Consider the following 23,020-nt stretch of genomic DNA (forward strand, 5'->3'; position numbering starts at 1 on the left):
GCCTTCATTCTGAAGGCGGTATCCCAGAGTTATTTGTACAATCTTTGTAAGTGACCCTCGATGTGATGTCAGCGAGCTGTAATACTGAGGGTACTCCAGGGGAACTACTAGGGGCTAGGGGTTGAATTTGGATTATGGGCAAGGGTAGCCTACGCCGGCAATTTTAAACAACCAATGCGCCGCCTCTAACAGACAGTAGCCTAAATACTCATACATGTCTTTGCATGGGGGGTATGGCAAGGATTTCTTGATAAGCTACTTGCCAGTTTATTTGTACCCAAGGAATCTTTTTAAAGTTAGTGGCCTTTTACTGTATTTCCTCTTTTTTCTGTTGTCAGAGTGTTCAATAGCCACATGTACAGTTCCATCTTTTACATTTTGTAAGGTTAGACACCAATAAAATAGAATTGTGCTGTGCATATTCACTATCAATTAACAATGCGAATTGGTACAAAACTAGGGCCATCTGTAGTCCCTTGACGTGTTCTCATCAAAATACTGTCCTCTAATTAGACAAAATGCTCAACTTTCAGAGCTGATAGGTTCCCACATATCCAGTGCTTTTCAAGTCTTTCAACCAAGCAAGCAAGCATGTTGCACCACTGGCTATAATTATGTTGTGAAAGCATTTTCAACTAAATCCATTAAATCAAACACTTTGTACTTGAAAATTTAGTATTTAAAATGTTTCTTCTAAGACATACTTGAAATAATAATAATAATAATAATAATAATTGTTATTATTATTATTATTATTATTGGTTCTATGAGCCAAACCATTAATTTTGAGTCCTTTTGACTTAATAGTTAATAATGAGTTAATAATAAATAAATGATATACTGTAGCACTTTTCATGCAATGAAGTAGCACAGAGTGCGAAAATAAAGGCTTTTTTTTTAAATGGCTAGATACATAATAGTTTTTAGTTTGCGTTTTTGGTAATAGTTTGTTCACTAATGAAAAAAGTAAAAAAATAAATTAATTTCCATCCTAAAATATGTATATATGATTTAAGCTGTGATTTAAGGAACTGGAACTGAGGGTAAATAATAGACTATAAGAGAGTTTTTGAGAGTACTCAGTATTTATTTATTATTTTTTTTACTTGGAGTAACAGAGACCCAGGGTGGGGGTGTATGTACTAATGACTAATATGTTCCTACTTTGCCCTTGTTAGTGCTTGTTCAATTCTGGCTAATCTGTAATTTCCCTATGACGAAATTTGGAAGGCCAGAGAAAAAGGTATTGCAATATTCCGGTCTAGATTATATGAGGCACGAGTAGCTTTCTCAGCATCAGACAGGGGTGAAGGCGTTATTTCTTGAGGTGAGTAAAAGAGAATTTGGTGATGTGCTAAATGGGATTTTAGAAACTGGATCCATGAAAAAAATGTCCTTTGCTTTTTTGAAACAGTAAAAATGACTTCAATATTATTTTTGTTTAACTGAAGGGTATTTTGTGATATCCAATCTTTTATATCCATTTAGTTGAGTTGATTAAAAACTACCTTTAAAATCAAGTGTTTATCAAATTATGAGGAATTTAACTGTGTGAATGTTCTTGATACTCAGATACTTTACACTCAAAAGTAAACTGACCCAAGACTGAGCTTATGGTTTATAGTACTACTCTTATATGCGCTTGAATGCAGTGGACACTTGATAGTTAGCAGAAGATGCCATTTATGAAGACAACATGATGCCATTTATACAAGAAAATATGACGCTAAATGCTTTTTTATCATATATTTCTCCTTCAGTTCTAGCTTACATATTAACTAGCACACATTTTTCCCATGCGGGCTTGCACTCATTATCTCTATGTCTGTAGGTCACAGCCATTTTTTATTTGATTTTTCTTGTGATTTAGCACCATGAGGAAGTTTGGAATTTTTGGTTTGTATTACGTTCAATGGAACTGCTCTCCATCCAGCGCTGAAATGTTTATTTTTTAACCCTCTCATTATTACACTGCACTTTTCAAAGTAGCCACTAGTGGGAGGTAAACGACCAGTGTAACTTAAAAAAATGGATATGACATGAATTTTAGTTTTTAGTTAATTTGTCACGCGCTGTTAAGGATAAATACAAATCAAAGTAAATTCTCTTGGGAGGAAATTGTCAAAGATGGTCAGCTTGTTGAGAATATATGTTTACTCTGAATTGGTGGTAATCGTGGTTTACTCTGTGTGTAGTGTTGAGTGCTGGCAAGGTTATTAAATGAGATTCTGAAAGCTCACCTGGGCCAAAGTCAATGTCAAAGTGAACTTTATTATCCCCATGAGGAAATTCAATTGATCAAGTGCAATAAAACCAGACATGCATACATGGCAATCATCTTTGCAAACAATTTCATAGCACATTCAAAGAAACAGCATTACCCCCTCCCCCCCCCACAAAATGGCCTATGTTGGCCCTATAAAATCGAAAAGAAAACACAAATACAGTCATGCATTAAATAGCCTTATAGTTGAGGGGACTAATTGCAGTGTTGCAGTTGTTTTGCTTTTTTCAAATTCTGCCCCATTGACAGGATGCTTTATTGAAATTTGGAGCGTAGAGGATGTGTCAAACAGTTATGAATTTGATCGGCCTTATTTAAAATCAGTTCAGTGTAGAGCTTAGCTGCTGATATATGACCAATCCTGGTAATTGTACTCGCTATCTTGATCATACACAGTAATTTAACCTGGCCTTTGGGATCTCCATGGTGATGATCAGATAGCACATATCTAAACAAACAGCACATTAAGGAGTGTATTGGTACAATGTGCAGCCACAAATGATAAGTGCACTGTGGTTTGAAGACATTCCCACGAAAGACATCGGTGATTATCAGGACTACTGACAATTATCATTGCAATTTAGCCAATTCAGTCCCGGGCAGGGTTGAGATAGTGAGTCATCAGATGCTCCTGTTAGTCGGTCCTGGATAAGACATCATCGGATCACTGCTGCCGCCTCTTCTCACGGACACTGTGGAAGCTGCCAGGAAGCCCAGCCCTGCTGTCAAAGCCCCGGGGGCCCTGTGGCACCTGGTCCCCCCATCGTCTCCAGCTGTGGGATGGACCTTTAAGAGGTACAAGTGACCTGCCCAAAGTCTCCTAGGTGATGCCATGTGCATACTGTAGAGTGCCCGAGCCTCCTCTACCATGGAGTCATATTACGGTAGATGCGATGGCATATGTTCTGCTCTTTGCCTCGGCCAGTTGGCCATTGCACAGTGCCTTCGTGAGACAACTTCAGCCTTTGTGTGAGGACGTCAGAGTAGTGTAGCAGTTATGGAACTGCTTGGAACTGAAAGGTTACGGGTTCAATTCCCAGGAGGATGTTGCTTCAGCAAGGTACTTAACCTGAATTGCTTCAGTATATATATAGCTGTTTAAATGGATGCTGTGTAAAAATGAAAAGGCTGTGGAGTCACTCTAAACAAGACTGTCTGCTAAATGCCTGTAATGCAATGTAAAGATAGTATTGAGTCAATGTGGCTCCCTCTGATAGGAAGCTATGTGTTATACCACCACCAGTTTTACCTTCCCAGGAGCTTATCACAAAGCACTGTTGCGCTAAGTTTCACTTGCTAACTGGCCGTGTCCAGTTCATTCCGTGATCTAGCATTGTGATATAATGCTAGATCCAAAGTAATGCTACATAACAAAGGCTACTATAGTAATCATGGTTTCGTGAGCTAATTGACTGCATCAGGCTTCCTTTCCAATGACCTAAAGCACCTATAGGGCAGGACAGGAGGAAGACATAGTGCTGCGATTGCTATATACAGAGGGATTGCAGCCGAAAAGCTATGCACATACATCGACTGCTCTGAAATTCTATGGTGGAATACATCCTCCCGTGCGGAAGATATATTGTGGGGATTCCATGCTGTGGTGATCCAATTAGCTTACATTGCCATGGTTACACTTGTAACCTTTGTTTTTGTTTTTTGAGAACAGCCATGAAGGTATCTACAAATTACTGTGAAGGCATAATGCATAGATTTTGTTTGTTTGGTTTTTTTTAACTGATGCAACAGCCAAACTGATATGGAAGTTTGAACCAACAAAATTGTCATCCCATAAAAAGCAATACATTTTATGTATATTTCTAAAGTGCATTACAACATACTTAAATTAATTTGGCTTGAGGAATGGATCTGAAGTAGACACTGGAAACTTCCCAAGTACCCAAGGATTATAGGTACTCTTGCCAAGGTTCCAAGGGTTTGTAGACAAACAAACTGTGAAAATAAGAACCTGCCTCCTGAATAGCTTTCACAGTGTGCATATTTAGAGCCAGAACAAACAATCACATTTTTAAAATTCAGAATTTTAATGTGAACATAAAGACAATTTGAGTGTGTGTGTTAACAACAAATGTGTTCTTTTTCCTCATTGGATACTTTTTTTTTTTTTTCTTCTTAGCAGTGTTTTAATTTCTATAGAACTCCCTGTGGAGTTTTGCATCATGGAACGAAGTTTCAGATACTGTTACCAGTTAGAGAGAGAAAACAAATCTTCGTAAACATCTTTTGTGAATTCTTGAACACTCTTTGAATCTGTTATTCAGGGCTTAGAGTGTTGCAGTTTGAATCCGTGCCAGGTTCCCATGTTTAGATGGGAATCCCACGAAAAAAAGCAGCATGGAACAGAAAACAAAACTATCCCCATTCAAGTGAAAATAAAAGACTACGAACACAGAAACTCTTCTCGGAGCTTTGCAAGGAAAAGCACAGGGCTACAGCATTCTCCTGAATTACCTCTCATTCATACTGCGAGACTGCTGCATTCTCCCATGACTAGACAATAACAGAAATGTTCCGTTTTAACTGTGTCAACCGTGACCCGTGAGATAATTATATTAGATATAGACTAAAATTATCACTTGATTTGACCCAAATGTCAAAGACATTGCTTTTAGTGCTTATAGTGGATTGCAGTCATTTGAGATCTAGTTCCATTGTGGACTTTCATCGGCTTTTCAGTGTGCAGTGCTGACAATTGTGTTTGTGTTTGTTTGTGAGTGTGTGTGTGTGTGTGTGTTCATTTTCTGTGTGCTACAGTAAGTGTCTCAATGGAAGGTTCTTACAAAAAAAATTAAAATAAAATCTAATCAAATTCAAATCAAGGTCACTGAGTAAACATGTCTGTCTTATAATGGCTGGCTGTGGGTCACCATAGCAGTGTGATGTATTAGTCTGAAGAAAATGGTCTTATCTCACTTAGATATAAAGGAAAGGCAAGGTGAGATGTGTATGTGGCATATGACTATTTTAAATTAATTTCAAATCACAGTCTTACTCAATAATTCTAACCTAGTTTCTGTTAGAATGTTGAAACAACCAGGGACTGCTAAAAGCAATCACTGTTAGCTATTCACAGGTCAAATGCCAAAAATGGGATGAATTCAATTGGCAGAGCATGATGGAACATTTAGCAGAGAGAATACTGGGAGGTGTAGTCCATAAACGGAGCTAGTGGCTCATTAAACAGCCAAGTTTGGTCCTTAGACTTAATTCATTATAAAAATAACAAACACAGTCAAAAAGGCAAACGTAGCAGCAAAAATGGGAGGGGAAAAGGACAAGGAGAAAATAGATTAAAATACAGAGCATTGTATAGGACTACACAGCGAAACCCTGCTGGCTAGCGCAAGATCAATGATCAATAATAAATCTCTGGCAAACTGCTCACAGTGGCATATCTTGCCTTGTGGAGCCTTGCTGTCAACCTCACCTGAACCAAAAGTGAATATGGTTCAGTTTCCTATCTTACAGTACACCAATACACTGTGTATACGTATACGCACATTAGCCAAGTCTGGTCTGTTCCAACATTTACCAAAAATAGTATGCATGTATGTATTATGATTTACGGTCTCTGTGACCACTCCCTTAGCATCACTTATAAAGTCTTGCTCCAGGTGCTGGTGGTCACCTAGTATTTACTCATAAGCACATGACTGGGAAATAACTGATAAAAAGCTGACCTAAAGGTGAACCGTGCCACGGCGATGAACCTGAACAGAACTGAACTCGCTGTGAACCGTTGTTTGGGGAAGTGAAGCAAACAGGAGCTGCTGGGTATTGCGCACTGTCCAATAAACCCAGCATCTCATTGGGTACAGTGTGACCTGTTCAAGCGTATCACTCTGTACTGTTGGAAGAAGTCACAAAGAACAATCCTACTGTAGGATTATGGGGGAGGGTGAGGTTTGTTTGTGGTGAAAATTGGCCGCTGCATTTTTGTATGCCCAGTGCCTTACAGCGTATCTTGTACCGTTTGGTTTATGGATCAGTGTGTATCAGTGGGGTACAAAATTAATTCTGGGATCATTACAAATTTCAGAATCACAACAGCAGTGTGGATGGGTGTCAACAGACATGACACATGACTAATGTAATGACTTTCATTTTACCAAATGTCTCAGAAAAAATGAAATAAAACTACAATATTGCTTGTGTACTGTGTGACCAGTGACCACAATATATGGTACAGTTACACATTCTAAACCTATAGTATTTAAGCAAAAGTTTAACCTAGTCAAACATAGTTCACATTAAATCAGACATAGAATCAATGTCTGATTTCAATGGGTTGTAGACTTGATGCAGTTATTGCATTTAAGGGCTGCATAACCAAGAATTAGACTTTATTGCTTTTAATTTACTTTTAAGTTAATCCATTTACTTACTTTTGCACCTCTGAATATGGAGGACTCAACACAAATACAGCACTCTACCATTCCTATACTTTTGGAGGGCACTGTATATCAATAACATTTATATCACAAATGCATCTAAAATATGCTTTTTGTCCTTCCCATGTTACAAAAGGGCTGTCAAAGTCAAAGGAAGGAGCAACTGCTTCATTTTTATTGTAAATCAAAGATCCCACATGACAACTGTCAGACTGGTCAACATGCTCCACAGAGAGAACATTTAGGCACATTTATCAATAATCATAGGTTTTTTTTTCTGAAATAAAGCTATGATCTGGTTTTAATCCCATTTTTTCCTGATGTTAAGAAGTATTCTTCTTGGTTATTGTGAAATTCTGGGTTGTGCCACTGACATCATACAATGAGTTAGCTTGTTCAGCTTAGCACCTTCTCAGACGATTCATAAAGAACTAAAGCCGCATTCTTTGACAGCTTTCTAGTATTTGTGCAAATAAGATGCATTAACAGGTTTTTATTTTTTTCTGGGGAGGGGGGTTAGTTGCACCATAGTCGACCTAGTGAAATAAAGGTAAAATAAAGATTAAAAAAATAAAAATGATTGTCCCATGATCCAGATTGAAATTGCACCTTGTCAGTGCTGATTGGGCAGGTGGGCATATGGAGTGAAGCATGATTAGCCATTGGCAGGCATTGCCCAGTAATGCTGACAGGGTAAGCCACCACCTCATTGCGCACTCTACTCTGGTGGAGCAGGCACCTGCATGCTGCATCACATCCACTGCGCAGACCTCTGATCCAATAGCTGTGGTGTTTCAGCTGCACGCTTACAGAGTGAAAAAGCGTATGTTGACCACCCCCACACAGACATCAGAGGACACTTCCGGCTTACTTGCTATCCCTAGCCATACAGTACTCACAGAGGATGTTCGTTGATGACCTGACTTGAACATTTAGGCATTCCAAATTGGTGAGAAAAATAAGGGGAATATATGTCTGCTAGACTGGGGTGTATATTGCTTTCGATGTAGATTCAATTAGAACCCAGCATTCCAAACATTCTGAGCTTAATGAGCTGAACCAGAATCTCAGTTATGGCCAGAATATAATGGTGTTTCAATGCTACACCATGTGCACCAGGGTCTGGCACACCTTGTTAACACGAACAAGGCTTCATACAATATTATATTTTCAGTGTATTAACATGGTGTTTAGAAATGCATAAAATCAGTTTCTGTATTATAACATTTTTTTAAATGATGTATTTTCACGAAGCCCAACGAGGCTTATCATGCATGTAATATTTTTTCTTATTCCCATCACTTTTTAAAATTATTTTTTACTTCAACCAAGAGCACTGATATTTTCACAAGCTAAATTGGCTACCTCTGTATATATCTAAGTCTTTGTATCTTTTTCCAGATGCTACTTTGAGAATGTAACCCTCCCAAGGTCTAATGAGAGGTCAGTAAGCTATAAAAAAGCAAGTTTTTCAAGCGCTTATTGTTTCTATGTCACACTTTTCAAGCGGTTCATGCCCTGGCCAGAGCTTAATCGCTTTCAGCTGAGCCGTCTCTGACCTGCAGAAATGGGGGATATTGCCACATCATTAACCTCCCTAACAGCTAAGAGCATTAGTCCATAATGTGCAGAAATATTTTTGCACAGTCACAATTATTCATCTTTCACTCATTACTCATTACTTTCACTCATTACCCTGTTCACATGTTCACTGTGCATTGCTGCCTTTCTGCTAAAATAAGTAAATAAATAATTTATTTGTATAAAACCTTTATAGAAGAACAGGATATGGTCTTCATGTATTCATAAAATAGCAGAAAGAGTTAAAGCAAATCTAGACAATAACAGATGAGGTCAAACAGACCAAGATACAAGAAAGTTTAACATTAATTGCTTTTAAAGGGGTCACAGAAGCAGTAATTTTTATCTCTGGTAAGGCTGTTCCAGAGATTAAGGAGCTTTGCCTGAGTGTGACAGAACAATCTGATCCCACACTCTAAACATTTGAATTTACTTTTGTTCTTTTTCTGTTTTGTTCTTTCAGTTTTCTCTGCAGTTATAATGTTCCTGAAATAAGCAAGTTGTGTCCTTATTATGCACATTCAGCTCTGTTTGCATGAAAGTTTTGAGATGTAGGGATATTGCATATGACAATGAGCAGCATTATATTTCTGGCCTTGAGGAATTTGGAATGCAAATGTATTTGGCTGTTCTCCTACAATTGCAAATTAAAACCTTGATTTAAACTGTGGACATTGCTTTGTGCCACAGACTGACACTGACCCCTGCACAGAGAACCTCGATACCCCTTAGGTTACACCCCCCTACACTGTGTTTGCACCAAGAATTTGCATTTGTTAATGAAGCCCACAGTTTGTGTAGCACACCAAGTAAACAACAAGGAGTTCAAATTCACCCCAACCAACAAAAAAAGTATTTTAAATTTTCTTTGAAGATGTGGTGGCTCACAATATTGTAATGGATGTATTTTCCACCTTGCTTTTTCTAGGGAAACTTGTCTTACGGCACCAATTGAAAAACAACTAATCAACGACATAGAAGACTCACAGTATAATGAGAAAAATGGAAATATACACAAATACAGTGCTTAACATTTGACATAGTGGTGTGGAGGTAGGAGACTGACAACAGCTAAGCAAAGTGCTAACTAAGCATTGTGAAAATGTTGTAAGGTTGTTGCATGAGGTATAAATGAGTTTTTGTGTCTGTATGCCTAAGGATCATTACAATCTAATGCTCTGATACTGTATGCCATTTTGAATGGATTGACCAGTAGTTTTTAAAACATGGCTTAATTTTACCTAAATTCATTTTTAAGACATGGCTGCATGTGGACTTTGCTAAGATAAGTTGACTCTTTTTCAGAGAATAGTACAGGAGTTTTGGCAAATCATGAGCTATATTAAATATTATACAATCTTCTTTACTCCTATATGGTAAAGCGATCATATAAAATGATCTGTTGTATTCCCATATGATGCGTAAAGCTAATTGGTAGTATCATTCATGCACACCAATCAAATTTCACGAATGCATAGTAACATAATACTAACAGGTGATAAAGGACTCATTTAAATTGGTTGCTTGCCCATAGAATTAGGTCTTCCATTCACAAAATGAAAGTGACTGTTAATGTATGATTTCTAATAAAATGTTCATTAATTGGATTACTGGGGCACCAGTATTAGTTGAATAATTTGGTGCTAAACATCTGCCAAACACAATTTTAAAACTGAAAAAATATTCAGACCTTAAGGTCAATCCTATTCACATTTTCACCTATACATATATGGCATTTACAATCACATTGAGCACAATGGAGATTTTTCAACTCACAAAGATGAGGATGGACAGCACAGAGCCAAACAAATATGAACTTACAACCTTTCGATTTCTATGAAGATTTTTTGAGATGCAGTCGCTGGTGACAGCATCAACACTAGCCAGCTGGAAGCCGGGAGTCAAACTCAGGTCATTTTCCAGTCATTTTCAGGTCAGAACACCAATCTGCAACACTTAGGTTTTCCCTGAAAAACCACTGCAACTTCTCTTCTGTCTTCAAATGGGGGTTCACAACAGCTTAACAGAGAATGCCATTAAAGGTTTGCCTTCAATTGTCAACATCAATACTTAGTAGCCTCAGCATCTCGTTTAACTTTTGACACTGATTTTTTTTAACTTCAGTAATACATCAGGCTTTGTTGTAGTGTTCAGTTCATAAAGCTTAACACTCAGCTGCATCCTGGTACAATGCTAATGTTCATTTGTGCTACATATCAATTCAGTTTGGACAGCATATAAACCTGAGATTTAAATGCACTGACACACAGAAAGAGGGAACTGACCATTCATAATCATTGCATGTTCTGAATGGTTTCATGATCTGGATGGAACATTTTATGGAACTAATAACATTTGGCTTGAAAAGTATTTTTTGATAAACCTTCATTTTTTTTACAGAAATAATTAAGGTTCAAAATAAAATTCTCACAGGGCTTGTCAGAAGCTCTTATTAAACTATGAATTCATATGAGTTAGATGGCTATAGGGGAATTAAAAAAAGATTAGTTAATTATTTGAATTCGATATTTTAATGCCTGAACAAAACCTTCCACCTACACTAGCCCTTTTCAGTAAGATTGGAAAACTGTCAGAAAACATGTATTCTTGTATAATTTACATTTATCTATTTCTATTTTTGGCAGTTAAAAGGTTGTTAATAATGTATACAGATTACACTGGTCAAATTAATGCATAAAGCAATATTTTAAAACATTTTGTTGCACCACTTGTATGTGTGTTTCAGTTTTAAGAAATCATTCTGTTTTCTAAATGTAGACCAAGCATGAAGCCACTTTTGTTAAGCAAAACACAGTATGTGTTATGATAAACATTGGCTAAATACATCATAAAAGAAGGGGACCCACCCTTCCTTTCATTACAAGTTAAGCAGCGTTTTCAGAAAATGAAGGATCGACATGATTGTAAACCATAACGACTGAAATGAAGAAGTTTGCTGACAAATATATTAGCAACTAACAATAATATTACTTGTTTCTTATGGTACTACTTTTATGTCAATAATAAAAGGGGAGGGAGGAACATCACAGTACATGTAAATACATGGGCTCTTAAAAGTTAAGTCTTTGTATCCACCACAGAGAGCTGTCTGTGAACAGCTTATCCAGTTCCTGGTGTGTTGATTTGTGGTGGTTTTTATGCTTTAGTCTGTAGGTTCATTTCAGTGGAACACTGTTTGTGTGCGAGGCACACCACATCCAGATTCAGAGCTAGGATTTGGTCTTGCAGGAGACATCCTGAGGTGGGGGGCTCTCTCAGTAGTGGGATGAGGTGGGGCAGAGGGGTACTGCTTCACTCCTCAATCAAAAAGCAGAGTTTATGTGTGCTCTAACAGCAAGTTTAAAATATTTTTACATGAATTTGTATATATACTCTCTCTCTCTCTTTATATATATATATATATATATAGAGAGAGAGAGAGAGAGAGAGAAAGAGAGAGAGAGAGAGAGAGAGAACCCAACATATTTCTTACTTCCCCAATTAACCAATATTGTATTAGGTTATGGCCAGTGAACTCATTGATTCATTTTTGCAAAATGGCCACCTAGTTAATATTTAAAATGGCCCTATTGCTAAATATCACCCCTGACACTTGTTCTAACTGTGAAATATGTGTGCCATTAAAATCTGCTGTTATAGAATTATTTTTAAACAGCCTAGGTGCTTCTGCCGTTTTCTTTGTTATTATAGATCTGTGCTAAACGGCATGTGGCAATTTATTTGTTCCAAGGGTGCAAACTGTAGAGAAATAAGGATACTAAAACGCCAGAATGATAGAAAAATAAAGGAAAATAAGGAAATAGAGTGAAAAGTGCTGTGAGCATGTCTTATTCAACACACACAAAAGTTTATATGAATCAATTTATCATTGTTAATACAGCCCTTTGGCTTTTTCCTTTTTTTTTGTTGAACTAAGAACCTGTTAAAAAGCCGCTTAGCATTCTCTAAAGAGAAGATGTCCGGGGCTCATCAATTTGTGCTGTCAGAGTCACAGTTTCACAATAAATCAACACCGTGACATTCGGTGGGAAAGACGGATGTCTCATTATCTGGATCCACAGTGTAAGCCACAGAGGGTTAATTTATTCAAAGGTGTTGTCATGGAGATTCCCATGCAGGTTCTTTGTACAGCATGATGTGGAGGAAGAATTGCAAAAAAAAAAAAAACAAGACAAATGCCTCAGCATTGGCTTCTCCCAGAATGACCCCTGTGGGCCGAGGTCAGTGACTGACAGACACTCAGTCCACTGGCTAAGTGTCACAGTTGTACAGAGCTCTCGTTTCCAATGTCTACTATCCAATGTCTACTGTCTACTATCCTGCAGAAATTGGTATATTTTTGGGAGTTTGTGATCATAAAGAAAGATTTGCACAAGCAGATTTTTACAAGCAAATTTCTTACGATTTTATCTTTGGTCCTCCAATTAAATAAAGAAGATAAAACTATATTTTAGTATTTTTTACTGCATAACTCTCCTTCTATTAGTTAATTCTCCTGGGGTCATTACAAGAAAGGGGTTGTTGTGCATTGCATCCAGAAAGTTAATTACTGCCATATTCCAACATATTTCTTCTTGTCACTAAAGCACCACTCCATCTGATTTTGCATTTCCCTTTTGATTTTGCCATTAACATCACCACCCCCTCCAACGAAAAAAACAAACAAACAAAAAACACACACACATGGTTGTGTATAACTGTTGTAAAGCGAGAGCCAGAGTTTGCATGCTGCATCCCTTTGGGAAATCAGTGCATGTAGCTCAGGACCATATACTGGTGACATTATAATAATTATAAGGACAACATAGAAGCCGTTTGAGTTACATACACATTTTTCAGGAACAGTCAGTCTTTCAGGAATCTTTGGGGAATGGAACTGGTGGAATTTGTTCAAAAGGTTTAATTTGTGAATGAGGCAAGTAAATACAAAGTTACCTGCCGAAAACCAATTTTGGATGGCCAACATTTAATTTTGTAACTTTATATGTTTAGCATCATCCATTTTGAACCAGATACACTTGGTTAAAAGACCTGTGTGAAATAAAAATAAAAATTAAAAAAAACATGAACACCTCAATACAGCAGAAATGCTGATGCTGAAAATGTAACTTCTGAAAACGTGCAAACGAAGTTTGAGAGCTTTGTACTGGGTTATGAGTTTACAAATATTAATGCTGTTCGCTCGACGTGGCACTGAACTGAAGCCATCATTGCAGCCAATAGCATCATCGGTAATGCATGATGTAATCCGGTCCCCTCCTTGTACACTTCAGGATAAAAGGTCCGATAAGAGATGATTCAGAAACTTCCAAAATGTTTGACTCAGTAACGTTTCTTCTTGAGAAACTGTGTCTCTTTTCCATTTTTAATCTCTTTAAATGCACTTGGTCTGACGACGACAAGTGCAGGAAACACAGTCATGCGACTTCTTTCCAGAGGGGTGATCTCTTAGAGGTCCCTCGCACCTTGTTCATCCACTCTGGTATTTACCTGGGTGAAAACAAAGTGGCGCATCTTATTCCGGACATCCTGCCTAACCTCACAAGCGACAAGAATCAAATTAATGAAGTCGTCACTAATAAAAGATTGCTTTTGGGCGTTCTGTCCAAGACTGCTAGTATACGGGTTGATACAGTTGAAGATTTTGCATTCGGATCCAATATTTTAGTCAACAGCATGGATCATGCATGCAAAAAGCAGCCATTGCCCAACGAGGACATCGTCAAAAGAGCCGAAGCATTGATTGGGGTCATATCTTACAGCTTGATGTGGAATAATTGTGAGCACTTTGTTACCTACTGCAGATACGGCTCTGCTGCAAGTATGCAAACCGACCAGGTAAACCGTTTTGCGTTCTCCCCAGTGGACAGGTAGTGGGTTTTTACATATTGTGAAGGTCTTCTTCATCATCGGTAGTCGGCTATAGCTTTCGTTTGATGCACATAGGTGTTTGAGTTTTTTTGTTGTTGTGTGTTTCAGTTTAGTTTTAGCGTTCTTATACTATTGAGTTCAGTGACGTTTATTTCCAGACACCAGAGCTATGTTCTCTTTAGCAAAGTGTGACGATAAATAAACGTAAATGATCTTAATTCCTTAGTGAAAATTGACTCTAAATTAAATCCACATGCACACGTTTGAGCAGGCAGTTTGTTCGGAAATCAGCTAGAGCTAAACTTTTCCGATCCTGATGGTGGTTCTTGTTACAACCAATATATGCAGTAGCCTAAACGTTGTTGAAAACAGGTGTTCAAGTTCTGTTTTCCCTAATGAACTTAATTTAATTGAATGCAGGGTTGGCTCATAAATGTAGTTTTAGTGACGGGTGTCAGCGCCTCTTTCTAAAAGAATCAATTGTCACATTTCAGAAAATCAAACCAATCTTGGTTGATAAAATCCTGGAACATGAACATGGAACATTATTATTCATAGAATGCACGGTATAGTTCGAAGGCCATTAAAAGTGTTAAAAACAATTTAAAAAACAATTACATTACATTACATTACAGGCATTTAGCAGACGCTCTTATCCAGAGCGACGTACAACAAGTGCATTAGTTCAAAGTGCAGAGGTGCAAAAGAAACACACTAGAGTTAAGTAAAGATCGTAGTGCCAGAAGTGACCACAGATCAGGACTCCAACCCTGTAGAGTAACTTGTTCAGCAAACAACAATCCTACTAAGTACAAACTAGCACTGGAATCACATTTGCCTAATCGGACAAAAACAATCCTGCCAAACTAACGTAATCATATTACCCTAACTAGGTACATTGAGCTAAACTATAGGCTAGGGAGGGGTGGGGAGAGGTGCAGCCTGAAGAGATGAGTCTTTAGTCTGCGTTTAACATGCCCTATATTATTACAATTCGGGACTTGCAACTGTGTTTGGAACAAAAAAACATGATAAACAGGGGACCCTCAGAGTTTGAGAACCTGTTTCTAGAAGTAGCCTATGTGAATCTGCATTGACACGGAAGTTCTGCAAAACAGTCTTTGTGTATCCACCTTAGAGCAAGACTTGATTGCACTGAGAACACTTAGCTATATGTTTTAGCCTGTTAACTACAAACCATAATTACTTTTCAGATTCTTTAAAAGATTTCTCGCCAATGTAATAATGCGTCTTTTTGTCCCTGAATTGATTATGATATTATGTGCAATATTTAGTGATTAATTACATATCTGGCTTGCAGTTCCTTGAATTCCTGAAGTCTGTGGTCCGGGACCAGAGGAGCGTCCTATTTACCGCTGGTCTAGGTCTCATATCCATCGTTTGCTTTGGTATGGCGCCCTCCACTGCGCTACCCACTCTTCTAATCCCATTCATTCTTTGGATGGCTGGCTAACTGACCTGAGATCAGACACTGCAACTGCACTGGTACATCACATCTGTAACTCTAAGAGGAAGGGAAATGGTGTTTGTTTGTTTTTTGTTTGTTCGTTTGTATTGCACAAGTTTTTTAATGCACCACTTACTGTGTAAGTCTGTATTTTCTGTCACCAATTCATTTTGTCTCAAATATGATTACATTCTTTGTGATATTGTGTGCTGTTCATACCTTGGAGAAGATTGTATAGAACTTTTTTTTACAATTATAACAGTTGTTTCTGGAAGAGGTGTAACTCGCACACTGGTGCAATAATTTCTCTCCAAATATGAGAAAATAATGGATATTGCAGTCAGCTGTACCTTCAAGATTCCGTCAATGCTGAAAATGAATGCGTGTGGAAGGAATGAGGGTTAATAAAGAGAGAAAAAGAGGTTTGAGTTTTCATAACGACTTGGAGCACCAAAGGGTTTCAGAAGAAAACTCTGGAAATATGCTTGATTGGGCATAGTAATATTTCATCAATGAAAAGGGCCATTAAATTGTGGTGTATCCAAACAAGCACTGTCCATGCATTGTGAAAACTAAGTGTTCAGTTTACTCTGATGGTTTTATGAAACTGACTGCCTTAAACTATGTGTGGAAGTATAGAAAGTTAATCTGTTCATGTGTTCACTGTTCTTTAAGTGTGAGTTGAGTTGATGACTTGAGCATGTTTGCCTCATGCCGAAGATGGGAATCCCTGGTTTGAAGAATTAGTAGTCACTGTAGCACATTTTTTCATAAGGGGTAGCAGTCAGTAGAAGTGCTTTATGACATTTTAATGTATCAAAGTGATTAATCTATTATACATTTAATGTCAAACATTGAGATATGGAATATATAATTTTTTTTGTAATAACTGTCTTGATGCCAGTCTGATCACAACTGTATTGATACTGTATGTATAAGGGTTGGGGAAAGACAATATTTAAAGACTGCATTTGTAAATTAATGTATTGCATTCATTTTTTTTAATGGGGAAAATTTGTTTGCTCTTTACACACATTGACTGGGATTTAACCAACATTTGTCCTTAACTCTGACTTGCAAATAAATTTATATTTATTTTCAAACATTTTGCGAAGTTCATTTTGGTGTCCTGTGAACTCACCAATGTGTTTGTGAAGAACACAAAATAAAACTTGCATTTACTTGGAAGTACATATTAAGGACATATGTTTGAATCCATGCCACTCTGTTCTTGACAACAACAAAAAAACTCCTTTCAGTCTATACATTCTGGTGTTCAATTGTTTATGTACTTCCACATGCCAAATATGCAACGCACAAAATTTACTTGACTGTTTCTTGACAGTTATACACATGTGCACACACATACACACAGGTAGACAACAGGTTCAGGACTTGTAGAGAAATACATTTTTCACAGTTGTGAGCTTGCTCTACTGACTCAGGTGAAGTTCATCAGTCTTGAGGCTGTCAAACACTTCTCTTGTGAATTGTGGAGTTCCTTCAAACTCCCTTACAGTTCAACACTTTGACAAAGTGCCCAACATTCTCAAATGTTGCCCTTTGAGTCTGTCCCTGGTTTCCAGTATTAGTGGCATTTGCTTTGCAAAAATGTATGTGTAGAAGGCGGAACCCTGTTTTTGTGAGGATTTACAAATAGAAACCATCATCTTGCATGTAATTATTACTGTTAGTAGACTTAATAAATGACAGATTTTAAACACGTCAACTGGTCTTGGTGGATACTCATGTTTAGATAAGCCACCTTTGACTGTCTAAACCATCAATGACTTTGCCACAGCTGGCATTACATTTGCATCATTTTTCATTTGCCCAGCCTTCTTGTACAGTGTTTACAGAGTTAGAACATGAGGAAATATTATAATACCTGGGAACAGCTCATTGAGAAAGTGTACTCCAGAGGCTTTTAATTGCCAGTAAGCATTATATAAATGCCACTAAATCTTTAGTCAAACTGTTGCAAACAGCATTTACAGTTTTAAGTTAAATTAAAATCTATGAATATAGAGATTTCCTTTAATAAAACCGAGGGAACAGGACTGCATACATCCTTCTTGTAAAATCCTCTTGTTACATAATCATGTGACATTGAAAAGCTCCTTACGTTATTCTAAATTCCCATGGGTCCCTCAATTTATAATCCCTTGGCTCCTCCTACCCCATGTGAGAATAAAAAGTTGGATGCCCAACTTATTTAGACCGCAGACTGCACCATGTTTCCCCTACAGTTTCTGAGCCTGCTATTCTTTGCCACAAAAGCAGTGGAAGAGGAGGAGAAGTCGAAACGCAAGTATGACCTCTCCCTTTACAAACGGGGGGACCTGCTGGAGGTGCCCCGGACTCTTTTCACGCATTTCGGCATCTATCTGGGAGACAACAGGGTCGCGCATCTCATCCCCGACATCCTGCCCGCCATCACCAAGAACCAAGATGTCATCAAGGAGATGGTGACCAACAACCGGCTGGTCCTGGGCGTGCTGGCCAAAATGGCCAGCGTGAGAGTGGACACCGTGGAGGACTTTGCCTACGGGGCCGAGATTCTGGTCAACCACATGGACAAGGCCTGCAGTCGGCCACCATTTTGTGGCGAAGAGGTGGCAAGGAGGGCCGAGAAGCTGCTGGGGTCCATAACGTACAGTCTCCTCTGGTACAACTGTGAGCACTATGTCATGTACTGCAGATATGGCACTTGCATAAGCTTTCAGACCTACCAGGTAGGCCACATTTCCATCTCAGCTCCTATCAAATTCAATTTTGTTAATTATTTTATTCGTTCCTAACAGTCTGAGGATTTTTTGAAAAAAAGAAAGTTAAACTGCTTGGATTCACTAAGTCACAAAGTCATACAAATTCAATGGGGGGATTTTTCATGATTTTACACAATTCTCCTGTAGAAAGCCATGATCTTCTAATGTCTTGGGCATCAAAATGTCTTTATTACTTGTTAAGGTGCTGATAAACTGAACGAAAATACTACACACACTCACACAGACAGACACAGAGTGCATCTACCCTCAATCTGGATCAATGTGAGGTCTCTCTCTCTCACACACACACACACACACATTTGGATGAAAAGTAGACATACCAAAAGTATTCTAATAATAAATGATGAAATTATGTAAATTGCAATATGCTAGTTTACAGTATGCTAGCTTACAATTTTGGATGCTGATTGGCTGATTGGCTGGCAAACAGTATCACAACACGCACACTGTTACTTGCAAATAATATATGTTATTTCTATATGTTGCAACCTTTTTGTTATTGTGAATACAGTCATGGCTACAGGGAGTTGCCAACACATTGCAAATGTCTCTGTAGCTTGTGCTGTGTTACTTAAATATTGTACGCTGACAGAGGGGCCAATATAGAATTTTGCATTGCAATTTCATACAGTCCTGCTCTGAACCTGAGACAAACTGATGTGACTAATAAGAAAAAGGAAATAAGTCATGCTGTCTTATCAGCATCACACAGACGCAAAAGCCCCAAGGGCCTGTGAGAGGTGGAGGTGTGTAGTTTTGCTCTGGATTAGAATGTAGCTTAAATTAATTCAGTGTAATCTAATAGCCCTTCATGTGTCACTTACCCAACTTTATTGAGGATGTAATGTGTTTGCTACTCCCAATTTCCCCCCAAAATTAGCATAATTATTGAGGAAAATGAATGCAACATTAGAAGACACCAATGCTAAACATAAAGTTCCTTCATAGATAAGCAGCCCCATCTAGTGTTTTAATTGGGTGCAGACCTGGGAAGTGTGCAGTTAGCCACCTCAGCGTATCAGGATCCGTATACTGCAACAGTGGTTCCCAATTCTCTCCTTGGGTACACCCAGCCAGATCCAGGGATTTGTTGTTCCATCTCTGGTGTGCTTGAGGTGGAACCCATCAAATACCTGGATCTTGCTGGGGTACTTGAGAAGAGACCTAGAAACCACTGTTCTACAAAATGTCTCAGAGTTGAAGTGCTGATCATGGATAAATTCAGTCTTTTAGTTCACTAAAGATAAGCTTGGAGTATGACCAGGTAGCCCCAACGTTAGATCAGTACTTAAACAAGCTTTATGAATATGCAGTCAGATCCAGAGAACCACAACCTAGAATGAGTATCCATTTCTAACTGCAGTTATCTGTAAATTGTTTTTTACAGATACTCGTATGTGATGGATTCATACATACTACTGTACATGCTATAATAATAGTGCTTTGTGGTCTTGTTTTGTGTCAGTGAGAGCGCTTTATTCTTGAGAAATCAAAATGGATTTTCAGTCATTTTAACAAAGTCCACGTTGAAGATTCGGGGATTACTGAAGTAGCTTTACCCAACAGCCTTTGCGCAATAAACCAGGTGCCCTAGATATTCTCAATCGAGCTTTGCAAATGACAACCTCCCTCACCCCCTCCCGCATGTGATTTGAATAGCGATCGGTGATTAATGACAACGTCCTCTGTTCTTCTTTTTTGTCTCGCCTTGCGCAGTTCTGTAAAACCGTGAGGAAGATTGTGTGCTGTAAAAAGAGTGCATTTCTGACCGCGCTGCTGGGGGTCTGCACCATGCTCTACCTGGGCGCTGTGACCCCTCTCACCTGGCTGCCCACTCTGCTCGTCTCATTCACCATCTGGATGGCATCGTAAGCTCGCATCGCCCCTCTCGGAAAAGAAGAACTCCTAAAAGACTGCTTTCTGCTGTTGTTATTCTCGTGCTTCTGTGCCCTTGGATGCAGAATGCTTGGTGTGGTGTTCTTTTTTTTCCCTTTTTTAATGTTTTCAGGTATGCTGGACACATACCACATACACATTTGTGAGAAAAATTGCATCCAGTCAATAACCAATTCTATCTATCACGCTCCATTACCTGATGATATGTCCCATACAGTATCTGATATTGGGGGTTGAGGTAATGAATGCCCACTGCAGACGAGTATGTGGCGTTTTAATGAAAAAGAGATAAATTGAAGGTGCTTTCTTGGGCTGAATCTTGAGCATAATTAGAATCTATGCTGTATATCTTGTATAAATCACAGGCTTCATCCTCTTTTGAAAAACAAGTGTATTTAAATGTCATATCAAGTCACAGGTGATATCTGGTAAAGCTACTGAATGGTTTTGAATACACAGCAAAATGTTCCTGTCATTGAAAAATTCCACTGAATTTCCCGATGTTGTATATGTATTTCATGAATAAAACTGGTCAGTTTTCAACAGTCTTATCTTTTCTTTTTTTAACCTATTTTAACCAATTTTTAGATACATGCAGTCAGACATATAATGGTGTATTTTATTTGTTTTCTTCAGTTCACAGATTGTATAAATGTGGTACATTCCAATTCTGTAAAACATTTCTGTAAAACAATTCTGTAAAAATCCAATGCTGCTCCACATTCTTGGATTGCACTGGATTGAATTATAGTGCCCTCAAAAATTACTGGCACTGCGGATAACTAACAACAAGCTAATGACCTCTATTGTATGTAAAAAATAATTAATAAAAATTTGGTCTAATCTAACTACAGCACCCTGTTCCAGACAAAGTTAAAACTAATTATGAACATTGATTGGAACCGGGTGTGATGGTCAGATGAGACTAAATTAAGTTCTTTTGGCCAGACACACCAGTAGGTGGATTTGGCAACAAAAGGATTCTTATGTTGATACGGACCTCGTTCCTGTGAAATATAGTGGTGGATCTTTGATGTGTAGTTTTGTATCAATGGGTACTGTGGCCCTTGTTGAGGTTAATGGAATCTGATGAACAACACATTACAAAGCACTGTCTATAAGCCATTGACTCAAACTGGCAAAATCTAGGGCTGCCATTAAAAGTATTGATACGCCAAGTTACAAGAAACAGTATTGCCTATCTTAGCTCACACAAGTTAAACAAGCTGTATTTCATAGCAATGCTACCCAATATTTCCTAAATTGTTTCAAGTAGCTTGGCCCTGTGTGTACAAGCGTACAATACAGTAAGGGCAAACATATGTGTGGATAGGTTTGTAAGATTCAATATTTATTTAATGTGGACCGTGAATGATTGTATGTTTCTTGGTATAAATGTAAATGTGAATTTGCTGTACATTCTCTCTCTGCCGGTCTCTCTGCCCCCACTCTTGGATAAGATGAAACAGAGAGGTCACAGATTTTGGTCAACCACAAAAAGGTAACACAATTTTACCCAAGAAACACAATTTACACACCAGTGCACAGTGTGTCAGGAAAATCTATACTGTGCTTGGCCAAAGCACTGGGAAGCCTTGCCAGCTTTGATATAAAGACTGCTGCTCACACACAGCACATCTTAACCAGCACACCTGTACTTACTGCCTCTGGGCCAATAGAAAGGGCGTGCCAAGTTTGGGTCTTGTGGCGCCTGGGAAGGTACTATCCACAATACTGGACTGGGGGGAAATAAATCCAGTAGATGGCAGTCAAGGCCCCCTGAGTCTTCAGGAGTCAAGTTTCCAATGTGTGTGCATGCGTGTGTGCGTGCGTGCGTGCGTGTGTGTGTGTATTTGTGTGTGTGTGTGCATGTCACTATAGGCCTTTTTGTTTAGCTGGGACAGAGAAAATGACTGTTGTAACTGCACTTTATTTTATATTCTTTCTAAATGTTTTAACTTGCATTATCTGTATGCATTTTGCAGATTTAGATGGGCAACTTTATAAATTTTAAATGTTTTCTTTTATACTCAAATATTTAGTGTTCTCTTTTATATTCTACAGTGAAATCATTTAATTCTTTAAAGTACAGCCATTGTATTTATTTGCTTGAATAGTTTCTTATACAATGTATCTAAAAAGTGTTTCTGATAGTGAAAGGTAGATGCCTGTTTGGGTATTGGCAACATATTTTAGAGCCTGATTAAATAAATTGTCCACTAACAATTATTGCAACAGTATCTTCTGTCTGGTAGTGACATTGGGGTTTGTGATTAGTAAAGGGTATTTGGCATATAATGGTATTACAAGCACCTAACATTACAGCACCTCAAAAATCACTGCCCTATCTTGGGAGGAGTTTGTGCCTCATTTTGAGTTTGAAGCAACAGGAGTCTCTCCAAAGTTCGAGCAGCTTTTGATAGTCAGAGTAGTTCGCATCACCAAAATTGGTAATGTAAAATACATATTGGTACAAAAAGATGGCTTGTACATTGAAGCCCAGAGGATAGATATAACACAATTTCACTGATGAAGACAATATTCTGTTGTTTTATCCTCATTTTAATTTGAAATGTTTACTGCCGTTTCCTGAATGTAGCCCAGAGGATTGCACATGAAAGTATCACTCAAAACATTTATCTCTAATGTGATCCTCAATGGAAACAAATGAACATCGACTAATCTGACAGCACCTACA

General features: G+C 38.1%; 2 protein-coding genes and 1 long non-coding RNA gene across 3 annotated transcripts; all 3 read left to right on the top strand.

The window, feature by feature from the left end:
* The first annotated feature begins 1,269 nt into the window (after nt 1-1,269).
* On the top strand, nt 1,270-9,881 carry LOC118226831. Its single transcript, XR_004765105.1, has 3 exons — nt 1,270-1,327; nt 8,098-8,139; nt 9,206-9,881. It is a non-coding gene; the product is annotated as an uncharacterized LOC118226831 (long non-coding RNA).
* A 1,880-nt stretch (nt 9,882-11,761) lies between these two features.
* lrata (lecithin retinol acyltransferase a) lies at nt 11,762-17,356 on the top strand. The gene is made up of 2 exons (XM_035416769.1): nt 11,762-14,136; nt 15,491-17,356. Exons 1-2 carry the CDS (start codon nt 13,612-13,614, stop codon nt 15,641-15,643), a joined length of 678 nt encoding a protein of 225 aa, XP_035272660.1. The 5' UTR covers nt 11,762-13,611; the 3' UTR covers nt 15,644-17,356.
* Nucleotides 17,357-17,871: 515 nt separating this feature from the next.
* Nucleotides 17,872-20,828, top strand: si:dkey-30k22.5 (lecithin retinol acyltransferase family protein). Its single transcript, XM_035419797.1, has 2 exons — nt 17,872-18,372; nt 20,143-20,828. Exons 1-2 carry the CDS (start codon nt 17,872-17,874, stop codon nt 20,296-20,298), a joined length of 657 nt encoding a protein of 218 aa, XP_035275688.1. The 3' UTR covers nt 20,299-20,828.
* Nucleotides 20,829-23,020: the final 2,192 nt, after the last annotated feature.

Source organism: Anguilla anguilla, chromosome 5, assembly GCF_013347855.1.
Source record: "Anguilla anguilla isolate fAngAng1 chromosome 5, fAngAng1.pri, whole genome shotgun sequence".
NCBI lineage: Eukaryota > Metazoa > Chordata > Actinopteri > Anguilliformes > Anguillidae > Anguilla > Anguilla anguilla.

What these genes read in the sequence shown, in the direction of transcription:
- lrata (XM_035416769.1), top strand. Translation starts at nt 13,612, where the DNA reads ATGTTTGACTCAGTAACGTTTCTTCTTGAGAAACTGTGTCTCTTTTCC. An exon ending in CAAGTATGCAAACCGACCAG is followed by an intron (nt 14,137 to 15,490) that starts GTAAACCGTTTT and finishes TCTGGCTTGCAG; the next exon opens with TTCCTTGAATTCCTGAAGTC.
- si:dkey-30k22.5 (XM_035419797.1), top strand. Translation starts at nt 17,872, where the DNA reads ATGTTTCCCCTACAGTTTCTGAGCCTGCTATTCTTTGCCACAAAAGCA. An exon ending in TAAGCTTTCAGACCTACCAG is followed by an intron (nt 18,373 to 20,142) that starts GTAGGCCACATT and finishes CGCCTTGCGCAG; the next exon opens with TTCTGTAAAACCGTGAGGAA.